Source organism: Anomalospiza imberbis, chromosome 3 (assembly GCF_031753505.1).
Source record: "Anomalospiza imberbis isolate Cuckoo-Finch-1a 21T00152 chromosome 3, ASM3175350v1, whole genome shotgun sequence".
Taxonomy (NCBI): domain Eukaryota; kingdom Metazoa; phylum Chordata; class Aves; order Passeriformes; family Viduidae; genus Anomalospiza; species Anomalospiza imberbis.
The window spans coordinates 97,298,956-97,311,026 of NC_089683.1; the positions used below are offsets into that span (position 1 = coordinate 97,298,956).

General features: G+C 43.0%; 1 protein-coding gene across 4 annotated transcripts in view; it reads right to left on the reverse strand.

The window, feature by feature from the left end:
- Positions 1-12,071, reverse strand: part of TP53BP2 (tumor protein p53 binding protein 2) — a 57,018-nt gene that overhangs the window by 15,559 nt on the left and 29,388 nt on the right. For 3 of the 4 annotated variants that reach the window (XM_068185906.1, XM_068185905.1, XM_068185904.1), the window contains 7 exons: positions 11,521-11,634; positions 9,927-10,006; positions 5,635-5,736; positions 3,032-3,206; positions 1,464-1,645; positions 932-1,096; positions 244-481 (listed from right to left, as the gene is read on the reverse strand). In XM_068185906.1, coding sequence (XP_068042007.1) covers positions 244-481; positions 932-1,096; positions 1,464-1,645; positions 3,032-3,206; positions 5,635-5,736; positions 9,927-10,006; positions 11,521-11,634 — 1,056 coding nt within the window. Of the gene's footprint in view, positions 1-243; positions 482-931; positions 1,097-1,463; positions 1,646-3,031; positions 3,207-5,634; positions 5,737-9,520; positions 9,683-9,926; positions 10,007-11,520; positions 11,635-12,071 lie in introns of those variants that run through there. The other variant, XM_068185907.1, reaches the window with a different exon arrangement.

Here is a 12,071-nt window from a genome sequence, read left to right on the forward strand (position 1 = left end):
AATCCTCTTACAGTCTACACTGTACAACTCAAAGTGCTCACTGATAGATTTACTTCATTTTTAACATTGAATCACAGAAACTCAGTGTTCATAAAATATATTCACTGGTACAGGAAAAATTGCAAGTAGCAAGACTGACATCTCAAGTAACACTTTGCTTAAAACAAAACAAAACATCAAAATAGAGCTGTTAGGTAGGAAAACAAAACGTGTGGACAAGAAATATTAACTGTAAGCTATTACCTGCAGGAGCTTTAGCTTGTGAACTGTTCCCAGCTCTCATATTGGGCAGTGTTTGTGTTTTCAGTGGCCCATCAGGTACCTGCAAAGCTTGTGTCCCATCTGAAAATGCTGGCTTCACCAAAAGCTCAGGTCTGGAAGCAATACGTGGCATAGTAGAGGACTGGATATAAGGACCTACTGCTGCCACTCGGCTTGGAGCAGAAGCCACCGGCTGTGGTAAATTCCCATCTGAAGAAACCTTGGTGAAAAAAAGAATACATTGAGAATTTTATTCTGCAGTATCCTTTCATAGAGTTTGTAAAAGAAGTAAAAAAGAATAAAACAAGTAGTAAGTGATACTCCAATTTCAAAAGTGCTTTTTTGAAACAGCTCTGAGAATTATAAGCTGAGGTAGTATTTGCAAAAAAAAACAAACAAACAAACAAAAAAAAAACAAAAAACAAAAAAAACCAACAAAAACTTAAAATAAAATTCCACGACAACATAAGACTTCTTGTCTGTAAAGAGTAAGTAGGTTAACACTAATGTACCATGAAAAGGACTTTAATAATACAAGACTTCCACTACATATGGATAAAGACAACAAGTCTAGCATCTCAACAGCCTTCCCCCCAAGCAAGATTTTACTTCAGGCTGTACAGACAAGACACAGAATTAATGTTTTAGTTATGAAATAGCCCACACTTACTGGTACATTCTCTTTCTGTTGCAGAGCTGCCTTTTTCTTCCACAGCCGCTCGCGCAGCTCATTAACACGCTTATCCATGACTGCCACCTCCAAGTTGCGCTTGTTCAAACACTCCCTCTGTTGCTGCAGCTTGGCATTCTGCTCCTGGTTCAGTTTGTTCCTCAACTGAATAAATTCACAAAGCAGTGGGGGAGGAGGGGAAAACAACCAAAATAAAAACAAATTCAGGATCGAGGAGAGGAAACCGTTGGAAAGAGAAAAGTCTTCTAAGAAGTCAAGTCATGTTTTCCCTCCAGAGAAAACTTTGGTTAGTCTCCAAAGTTTGCAGAAAGGAAAGGTACAGACAGTGTGTGCTCCTGCCCCTCTTTACCTCAAACCCAGCACAACCAACCCTCCATCCTCAGCATGCAGGTTGCCCCACACAGCCCTGGCAGGAACAGGAGCAACGGGATTTCTTTCCAACAAGGTAAGAAACAACCCAACCAACTCTGAGCCCAGAGGAGCCGAGGGTCACAGGCTGGCCTCCCATTACCTGCAGCTCCTTGTAGAGACGGTCGAGCTCAGCTACAGCCGACTGGTTGTCGTGGTAACCATCAATCCGGCCGTTCTTCAGCATCTCCAGTTGCCTGGTGAGCTCCTCCACTTTTGACACGGCCAGCACCAGCTCGCGCTGCTTTTGCTGGAACAGGCTGTTCATCTGTTCAATCTCCTCCACTGCAAAGAATGGCAGAGCACAATAGCTGCCCTGAGAAACAGCCCAGCGTGGGCTGCTTCCAAGGCAGCACTTAAGGAGACAGAGAGCGCCCTGCCGGCCTCCAGAGCAGGGCTGCTCAGCCAAACCCACTGCCCTGTCACACCAGCTCTTCCTCTGAGCTCTGGCAAATGCAGGCTCACTAGAATGGTTATGGAAATTTGGTCTACTTTGAGAGATCTTTTTTTTAAGCTTTCTGAAGTATTGAAACAAACAAAACCACAATGGCAGACTAAATTCATCTGGAGAAGCCTAAATTCACTGAATGCTGAATTCAGCAGGAAGACACTCACTAAACCACAAGGCATATTTATGATACTTGGAACTCTGAATTTAGGTCATAAGAACTCAGTGACAAAACACCCAAGCTGTCATATTAAACAAAGACTTCAGAGGGCTTTTTCAGGTCTATTACAAACGTCTGTCATCAGCTGCTCCCACTGCTGAAACTGTTCTATTGTAGAATGAAGTTTAAGGAATCAGTGAGAATTCAAGCAAGTACCAAAATCAGACCTGCTGGGGATGGTGCAGGAAAAGAGACTCACATGCTCCAAGATCTTGTATTATTCTACCATCCTTCCAAGCCTTAAAACATACGTTTATTTTGTGCAACAGAACCTAAGTATAAAAGGGATTCTCTGACAGAAAAACACTTATGCTTTATCTGTCAACCAAAATGCTTCCAACTAAAACATATTCATGTTTTCAAATGAGTCAGGCTGGAAATAACAAATTCTGCACAATAGAGAGGATGAAAAGGTAGGCAGAAGAATAAATATTTATTTCAGACTTAATGTTGTACCAACATGCTGAACTATAAGCACCCAACCAGTACCTATAGCAAACGAGACTCTGGTCAGATTCACATAACTAAAAAGCAAATATGCAGCCAGTTTGGCCATTAGTTACCTCTTGCATAGAAGGTAACTTGGGTACCAGGCTAAGCTTTGTTATAGGCCAAGAAAATAACACACTAAATGTGTAGACTATTGACATCAAGGATGGAAAAAGTTACTGTGGTGCACAAAGGTATTCAAGCAAGGAAAAAAACTACACTGTAATTAAAGAGTAGACATGCTAAGCTCAAAATACAGGGTGCTCTTACAGGATATTTTAAAATATAGTAAGAAAATATACTTTGTCCTAGGTCAGTCATGAATTTTCTTGGTAAATAAAAGATTGAAATGAAATTATGGAAGTGAATGATTGATATGAAATTATTAAGATTACCATCTTCTGGAATGCTGTAAATAACTCCTCTGAATCACATAAATCACCAGAAATTTTTGACTTCTAAGAACTTCGTTTCACGAAAAATCCCAGGCTACTTTCCCTAAGCAGCAACTCACCTAATTTCCCATTGCTGAGTCTTTTTTGCTCCACATGACCTTTCAATGCTCTCACTTTCTTAAGTTTGGCTTCTTGATTCTCAGCAATTTCCTTTAATCTCTTCAGTTTTTCCTGTTCAGCAGCTTGCTGTTGCTGTCGCTGATCTTGCTGCTTCAGGAATTTCAGGCGCTGCTCCTGCAGTCAAGACAAAGATTTTTAAGTCTAAGAAAAATTTTGGCATTCATGTTCCAAGACATTTGCTAATTTGATTTAATCACTACTTGGGCTCTTGAGTTACAAGAGCTAAAGACTATTTCCTCTCCACCTTCTCCATGCTGCTTGTACTTTACACATCTCTATTATATGTCGCATTTTAAACAACTAAGTCATGCTCGAGAATATCAGACATTCTTTATGTAGAAGGCATTCCATAAATTACTGGTATTTTCCATTACTATTTCGTACTTCTACTAGTTCTGCTAAAACCTCCTTGAGATGGAGGATGGCCGCACACCAAACCTCTGAAAGCACACTGGTCTCCTAATAATGATCACCACTCAGCTAATTCAAGACACTGGAAAATCCTTCCAGTGACCTGGCCCTCATTTAAACAACAGATATCACCTTAGTGGAAAAGACCCTCTTGCCTTTAGAGTGTAAAATAATGTGTTATCCGTTTCTACATGCACATGTCTAGTTTAGACTTAGAAGAAACCATGAGACCACTAGATCATCTACAAAAAATTCCTCTAAATCACTGTCCATTATACATGGGTTCCAGCTCTGGAGATGACAGGTTGCTCCAGGGGAGTAGAACTAGTGAGACTTTCCCAAGCACCTACTAAAATCTGAAACTACAACTGCTTACTAACATTAGAACGCCATGCTTTCTCCAAAAAAAAAAAAACAAACCCACAAAAGAAAAAAAAAATCACCAGTCAGATTTAGAAAACAGGGATTCTTGTGCACTTGGAATAAAAAAGGCAGAGCAGGAAAGTGAGCTTGCCTTCTGGAGAAAACCAGGATCAGGCAGCAGCCTCAGTGTATGCACTACTTTGGAGTCACTCCCACGCAGGAAAATGTCACAAAAAAAAAAAAAAAAGAGATTACAGCTCGTGTCTAAAAAGAAAGTGTATTTTTCCTCCCTCAGAATCTATTTTTAATATTGCATCAGATTTCAGAAGGCAGGAAAGAGGCAATGGTAAGTCACTCTGAAGAGGCAGCTAGGAAAACAAGTTTGTTCTAGGCAGGCACCTAAATGAAAAATCCTACGAGTGGGACACTCACAGGGCTACTCTTCTTCAAGCTACAGGCAAGCACCTACCCAATGGGTAACTATCCAGACTCAAACTCATATTTTTATTTTTTAAATCATTTAGAGTAAAAGTAGTATTCCTATTTCTTGTGACTACAGTGTTATTTATAAGACCAGGGTGCATTGCAATCACCTGTGAGTGAAATAGAAGCTGTGACAGTTTAGGCTCCTCATATATAAACACATCTCAGCTGGAACTGAGAAGAGGGCAAAATTCTTTGGCTAATTAAACAAGGCAGTATGGGTATTCATTGTGCTGCTACATTTCAGGTGAAACCTATCATCACTTGGTTGACTGGCCAATTTCCTGCATCATAGTTGCACCTGTTCTTACCATGAAGCAGAAAAAGTTTTATTACCTATTTTGAGAGGCCATAATACCACTTAGCAGGTGCTGCAGAACTATTAGAAAGCCATGGCTTGAAGCATTTCCCTGAGATACAATTGTTGAGGGCCAAGGGAACTGAACAAGGTACTAAGCATACAGACACACACAGCTGATCTCAAAGGGAGAGGGGGAGAGGGTGTGTGACACAGGAAAAGTACTGAGAGCAGATCCCCAGAGCAGCCTTCTTCCCCAGCAAAGCACATTCTGAAATCCATGGGAACACCCACCCAGACAGATGAGCCCTCTTCAGGACAGGCTCACATTTCACAATTCTCTGCCAAAAGCAGAATTTTCTGTTACATTTTCCAGAGTAATGTGTACCAACAACACTCAAGCAAAACACGAGCTCTGTGCCACCATTCCACAGACGCATTCAGAGTATTTTTCCCCTACACAATTCAGGAGCACCCTGTGTGCTTCCATTAGCTTTTCTGTTACTGTTCTGCAAGCATTTTATAAATCACAGTCCTAGGTTACTTTTATCACATACAAGCCATCTCTTCCAGCCAGCTGCCCCAGAAAAGCAGGCACGCTGAACTCTTATCAGGAGAAGACAAGACAGCGTGACAAGACAGTAGAGACAAAAGCATTGTTCAGTGATCAAACTGGTGAATTGCTGGTCACCACACAGAGCACAAATAGAGCTGACAGAGCCACCAGGGTGAATGACAATATATTAATGTTATGTGCCCTATCCTTTCAGTAAGCTAAATGATCACTTCCATCGCTGGCATTATTTATATGTTTTACAACTGGATATTTGCATACATTGACTTTCAAATTTAAAAACAGGCAGCTAAAGAAAAGGAGCCCTCTGTTTAGGCAGGGTGAAAAACTCCCAATTCCCCAATCCTCCCTCCACTTCACATGACTCTTACTACCTTTGTTTCTGGCTGTAAACAATCTGATTCCAAACTCACCTTGTTAGCCAGCATTTGTTGTTGAGCCTCAATTTGTTGCTGCTGGCGTGATGCCATTTCCTGAAGTTCGGCCAGTGTCATATCCATCCTCGGTGCACTTACCTGTCAAAGAAAACCCAAAGCATGTTAAGTCTAGAATTTTTAATTTGGCTAGCACTTAATAGAACTACTGAAGAAAAGTATGATAAAAGTATTTAAAAAAAAAAAAACCCAACTGAATAGCCAATAAAGTATTTAGAGAGACACAGCATCTTCTCATGGTAAAACAATAAACAATTGTAAGCTCATATGCATGTGCAACCCAATCCAACAACTGACAGAAAATGACATCTTCTGGAACATTAATGTTTCTAGCAAAATCCCAGCAGCATTTTGAAGAGGCATTTCAGAGCCCTTTATCATTCAGCTCAGCATGAATCAGCTTTGACTGACTGAGCCCAGAATGCTCAGCATGTGGCAGGATGGATCTGTGCTCGTAGGTGTATCACTACAATTTGAAGCATATCCATATAAGCTGAAGAAAACAAAGTTTAAATATGGCTGGGCAGGAGGGAAAACACCACTCTCAAAGACAGCACTATTATTGGTTGTCTGTTCAGATATTTCCCGAATCAAGATTCAGTCTTACATCCCTAATATAATGGAGCACGAGTGCTAGACAATGGATTCAATGCTGAAACAGTAATTGGTGTCAGCTTGAAATCTGGAGTTAGGGATCTCTGACAAAACTGCAAGAGGAAAAAAAACCCCAAACTGAAGTAATATGAGAAAATTCTGATGAGAGTAGAGAATGCAATATGGTGCATTTGTGGCTCCGAGATCACCTGTACAAGCACAGCTATGGCAGCCAACAGATCCTGGTGACATCATGAAAACTGAAAGCCAGGATGGTAATTGCTAGAGGCTTTGTGTCTATTTTAGAGCAGTCATTAACAACATTTCCACAACAGCCTCTTAGTTTCTTTCCATGTTACTATTTGCACCAGTATCTCCAAAGAGGGAAAGCCTCCATTTTCACTATAATGGTAATTCTTCCAGAGGCTTGTGGATGCTGTCATGATATATTCACTCAATGCCATTTTGCATTTCCCAAGAGTTTACAAGGTTACTACAAAATTCAGTCCCATTGTCTGATTCAGTTCTCTCCAAGGTGCCATGTCACCACAGAACATGTCTCTCACGGCCCCATTAGACTTTTGCACTGGCCATATGGGGCTGCTAAAGGGTGAGGGGGTCCTGCTGAGCACTCCTTGGCTCTCCAGTCAATAAATCAGTTCCTGGATGGGAATTACAGAGTACAGAGATATCACACCAATTACAGTTGGTGTGATATTGCTGCCAGGGCACTGTCCTGGTAGCAATTGTCACTTGCTATTCTTCAACTTGAAACAATCCCACAATGAAGGGGTCTTTTTGTGTCAGGCAGGATGGATGTCTGATCTCCTCTGTATTCACAGTAGCTACAGCTAAACCCTATCAGTACCCCTTAGGATCCTTGAAGTACCCTCTCCTGAGGTAGTTGATGCCAAGGGCACCAAGGGACCCTGGGCCAGTCACAATGGGGTGCTTTTGCCACTTGCCCCCTGTCAAACTCACCTCAGCCTCTAATAGAAGCAACTCCTGGCATTCTGGCATCCCGAGTCATTCCAGAGATCCAGATGGGTTCTGCACTCCTGTGCCTCGATGGCATCAGTAACACACACCAGTTATCTGCTACAGCTTTATACTTCTGTGGATCTGATGTACCAGGCCATCGAATCCACACAGTCCAGTGTGCCCAGTCATCCCTTTCCTCCTCCTGGCCAAAGGCAGGGACCCTCTAGTCCTGCTCCTGGTCCGAGTATTCTGGCTGACCTTGGTGATGCCAGAGCAGAAGTCCCCTCGCTATGGTTAAAGGAGGCCATTTCAGTCCTGTTATGTCTGGGAGATCACCGACTGCCTTCCTGTCTCTCTGTGGCAACTACTCTGACAGCCTTCTTGTCTTGGGTGACCCCTTCTGAACAGTTCTTCCCTCTCAGGTCACGGATACAGGCTTGCAGCTTAGAGGGGGGTTCACCATCCCACTGCCTCATGTCCTCTCCCTGCTCACACAGGAACAACCAGAGCTCCTTACACGGCCTGTTCTTGGGGCTTCCCTTCCCTCTGACTGGAGCAGGAGAGGAGCGATCTCTTGGGCTGCCCCTAAAATCTGGGTGCTGGCTGTAGGGATGTAGAAGTACCCAGTTTCTCCGACATTTCAAAGCCAGGAGGATGCCACCTCTACAGCTGGTATATCCATCTGCAGGTAATTCAGTTCCACCAAGATGCTGGAATATGATGAGGGGGCACTTTGAACCACCTTCCTCCACACGGCCACTGTGCAAGGGATGTCCTCGATCTTTAGGGACAGTGTCACTTTTTAGATCACTATAGATGACTTCCAGCTCTGCTAATTCTCTCAAGTACTGGATACCTTCATGCAGTGGTTCACTTTCCTGGAAATTTACAGGATCTTCCTTAAATGGATACCTTGCCCTTATGCTTGGGAGGACCCATGTCCAGAAACTGCAAATTGCTCTCTGTTTTCCAATGCCTCTTTCAATTTCCTGATCTCTGGCAAGGGATCCCAGCTGTTGGGCTTCCTGACCTTCCAAGTGCTGACTGTCAACCCCATTACCTCAGCATTGAAGCAGCCAGGCAGAAATCTGCTCACGTGGTTGGCAGCTGTTATCTTTACACAAGTCTTGAAGTTCTGATGAGGTCAAGGACCGAGTAACATCATCTTCTGTTTGATTTGTCTCACTCCTTGCAATTTCTTTTTTGAATGACTGGCTTCTTTATCTGACCCCTACTCTCCAATTCTCCTTCTTCCTCCCTTTCCAACCAACCATATGGACCTGCAGCTTACTTTGTCCATTTCCACTTTTCCTTTTTCACTACTGGGGCAGTTATGGGGTGGTTTGAGTTCCTGTCTCAGCCATAGTGTGCTCAAACACACTTTGGGTTCCTGCCTCAACTACAGTGCTCTGAGTACTGAACTGTGGCTCACAGGCCAGGCCCCAGTACCGGGTGAGAGGCTGCTGGTTTTCACTGGGGTAGGCAAGGCACCCTTCTCTCAGCTGACATGGCAGTTTGCCAGGGCTGATTGATAACCTGTTCAGGTGTAAAGTCCCAGGCAATGGGGGGTGATAACCACCCCAGGCACCTGCCCAAATCCTTCCACACAACCTGCCACCCAGGAACTGGATACCTCAGAGCAAATCTCAATATCTCCTCACCTAAAGTTTGTTTTCTCTTACACCTGGGTGACACTGAATTCCACAAACCCCACAGGGTGCCAACAGTATTAGTTAATATTATTAACAGTATTGAACAGCTTATATATGCACGAGCAAATACTGTGGGAGCCTGCATTTTAAAAGCATTCACATCAATCTCAGGCAGGCAGGGAGGTGTATTCCCTCATCATCCCCACAAGACAGCTCCCCCAGTGCAACAAGGCCATCAGTGTGAGGGCAAAGCACAGAGCCATTGTTTATGTTAGTATGTTCCCAAACTCAGAAAAATAGAGATAAGCAGTGCAGCTGACAAACTCTGTGTCCCACACAGGAGCTTGATACTTGGCAACTACTTTTTACTACAGTATGCAAAATATTTTTGTATATATGTATACATATAACTGCCTTTGTCTCACCCCTGTGCAGGGACCAAAAAGGACTGTGGTTGGTTGACCTTGGCTGGATGTCAGGTGCCCACTAAGTCGCTCTACCACTCCCCTTCCCAGCAGGACAGGGCAGAGAGAATTAGCTGGAAAACAGCTCCTAGGCTGAGAAAAGGCAGTGTACTAAAGCAAAGGCAAAAAAAGTTTGTGCAAGCAAGCAAGAACAAAAACCAGCTTATTCTCTACCTATCAGAGAGCGATGTCCAGCCACTTCCCAGGAAGCAGGGCTTCAGCACAGGAAGCAGTTGCTCCAGGAGGCAAACATTGTAAAATAACGAATGCTTCCCCGTTCCTCCTCCTTCCCTTGGCTTTTATATCTCAGCTGACGCCACATGCCACAGAATATCCCTTTGGTCACTTTGGGTCAGCTGGTCTAGTTGTGTCCCCTCCCAGGGACACACCTTGCCTGCTGCCAGCCCCTTGATGTGGGGGGAATGTTGAGACAGTGCTGATGCTGTGCCAGCCCTGCTCAGCAGTAGCCAAAACTCTGGAGTGTTATCAGCACCGTTCTGGCTGCCAATGCAAAGCACAGCAGTGGGAGGGCTGCTGTGGGAAAATGAACTCCAGCTCAGCCATTGCATCAAGCACTTACCCCATTCTCTATTCTTCGATCACCAGGCACTTTCACACCATTTCTTTTGAAGGCTGGGTCTTGAGACCTTTGTCCAGTCCCTGGATAGAAACAGTCAAAGATGGTAAGGTAATATAAGATTTTTCTAATCCTTTTAGACATAGCATTCAGTACAAAAGGAGAATCAGAACAATCATTATGGTGTAGAATCTGAACACCTTATGTGTTTTCTTATGTGTTCTTATGTGTTTTCTACCAAGATGAATTTAAGCGACGACAACACATCTTCTGAAAATATTTCTGTTCAATGTCAACTTTTATTTTAAAGAATAGCTCTCTTCAAAAACACAAACAAAACCAGCTTAACAGATAGTAGGTTATTCCAGTATTTATCCTGTGGCAAACAGGCAGTCAGCCTCTACTAAACGTGCATTATAGATACAGAGTTTAAAAGCACATTTTTTCCTTCTACCTGGCAGTCATTGTGTCAGTAAAGATGCTGCTTAACTAGAACCCCACTTTATTCCCATCAAACTATATGCAAATAGTGCTCAGATGCCCAATACCAAGCTCACTGATTTCCCTGTAGAACTAAGTGTACTACAGGACAAAGCCATGCCTGTTACCTTCTTGCCCATTTGATTCCTATTTTAAGACCATATTTCTGAGAGACTAACTCAGAGCTCAAATACATTGCTTAGCAATGCTGTGGCCAATAAAATGACAATAATCCTAATACTAAAAGCACCCTGGACTTGAAAAAATACATTTTGACAACTAAACTGCTCTGTAAGATCCTCAGCAGGTAGAAATGGCACAGCTTTAGCTTTTCATGCACTCATTCTATCACCAGTACACATTTCAAATATTGAGGATACAGTTAAACATCTAAAATATGCTGGGTGCAATGCCACTTAACAAATGCATTATTTCCAACACTGAGGAAGATTACCAAGGAGGAAAACAGAAAAGGGAGGAAGAAGAATCAGAAGAATCTGGCAGATTGATTTAAAAGTGAAAGATTCTACTGAAGAGATTAATGTGGGATACACAGAAAACCCCTGAAACACTCCAAGTTAATTTCCTTTACAGGTTTCACATTTCAGTTTACAATGAGAATTATATTCTCAGAGAACTTCACCAGGCAGTTCATTTAATGCTATTCCTAAAACTAACAGAAATGTGTAGGAGAAACTTTGAAGAACTCTATCTTTGCACAGTATGCCAAGTTTATCACCCTGGTAAAGTATTAACCAGATGAATAATCACAGAGTACATTACTGGGCAACAGTTTGGTTACTATATTTAAAAGAAGAGACCGCCACAGAGTTCAAGATACTTTGCTGGACAAAATATATTTAACACAGTATGCCTTTGGATGCTTTGGTGATAACCAGATCTAGAAAACCTGCAGAAATTTTGATTTGGATTTACTATTCCCAGACAAAGCAAGGGAAGATGAAGCCTTTACAAAGACTAGTCAATAGTCAGACAAAAAAAGGCTGCAATGCCTACTGGCTATGAACATTAATAAATAACACACACAAGCTGTTTCCTTAACCTTGAAGAATGAAGTAGAACTTGAAGAAATGAACCAGCTGAGATGAACACCTACCAGCTTCCCGGCAGGGAGAGCGTTCATGGCGGAGAAAGAAACGCACCTCACCCCTCTGCATTCCAAACCTCTGCAGAATATCCAGCATCCGTTCATTATCAGCTATGGGACGCTCTGAAAAGGTAAAAAGCCGTTAACTGCTACATCCCACCATAGTTTGGGCCCACACCAACCCGAAAGTATCTGTCCATCTTTCACCTGAACACTGTGAGTGCCCAGGTGTAGTGAGTGCACAGAACACTTGCCCTCATCCAAGGTATTCCTACTTCTCCCTTAAGAAGCCACTGCATCGCTCCTTGCTTCTGACACTAAACCAACACCTCTGAATAGCAGCCCTGGAAAAGTCCACCCCTGAAGGGAAAAGCTGAGGCACTGCCACAGCCTGAGGAAAAACAAACAGGGAATTTAGAGCTTTCAGGTCTAGTGTCCTCATTTTGTATGTGCAAATCACCTTACTCACTCACCAGCGTGCTGTGTCTCCTTTCACTCCTCTTCTGTGGCACCTCAGACAAACTCATTCCTTAGTCACTCCCACCCCCTCCTCAAGGGCA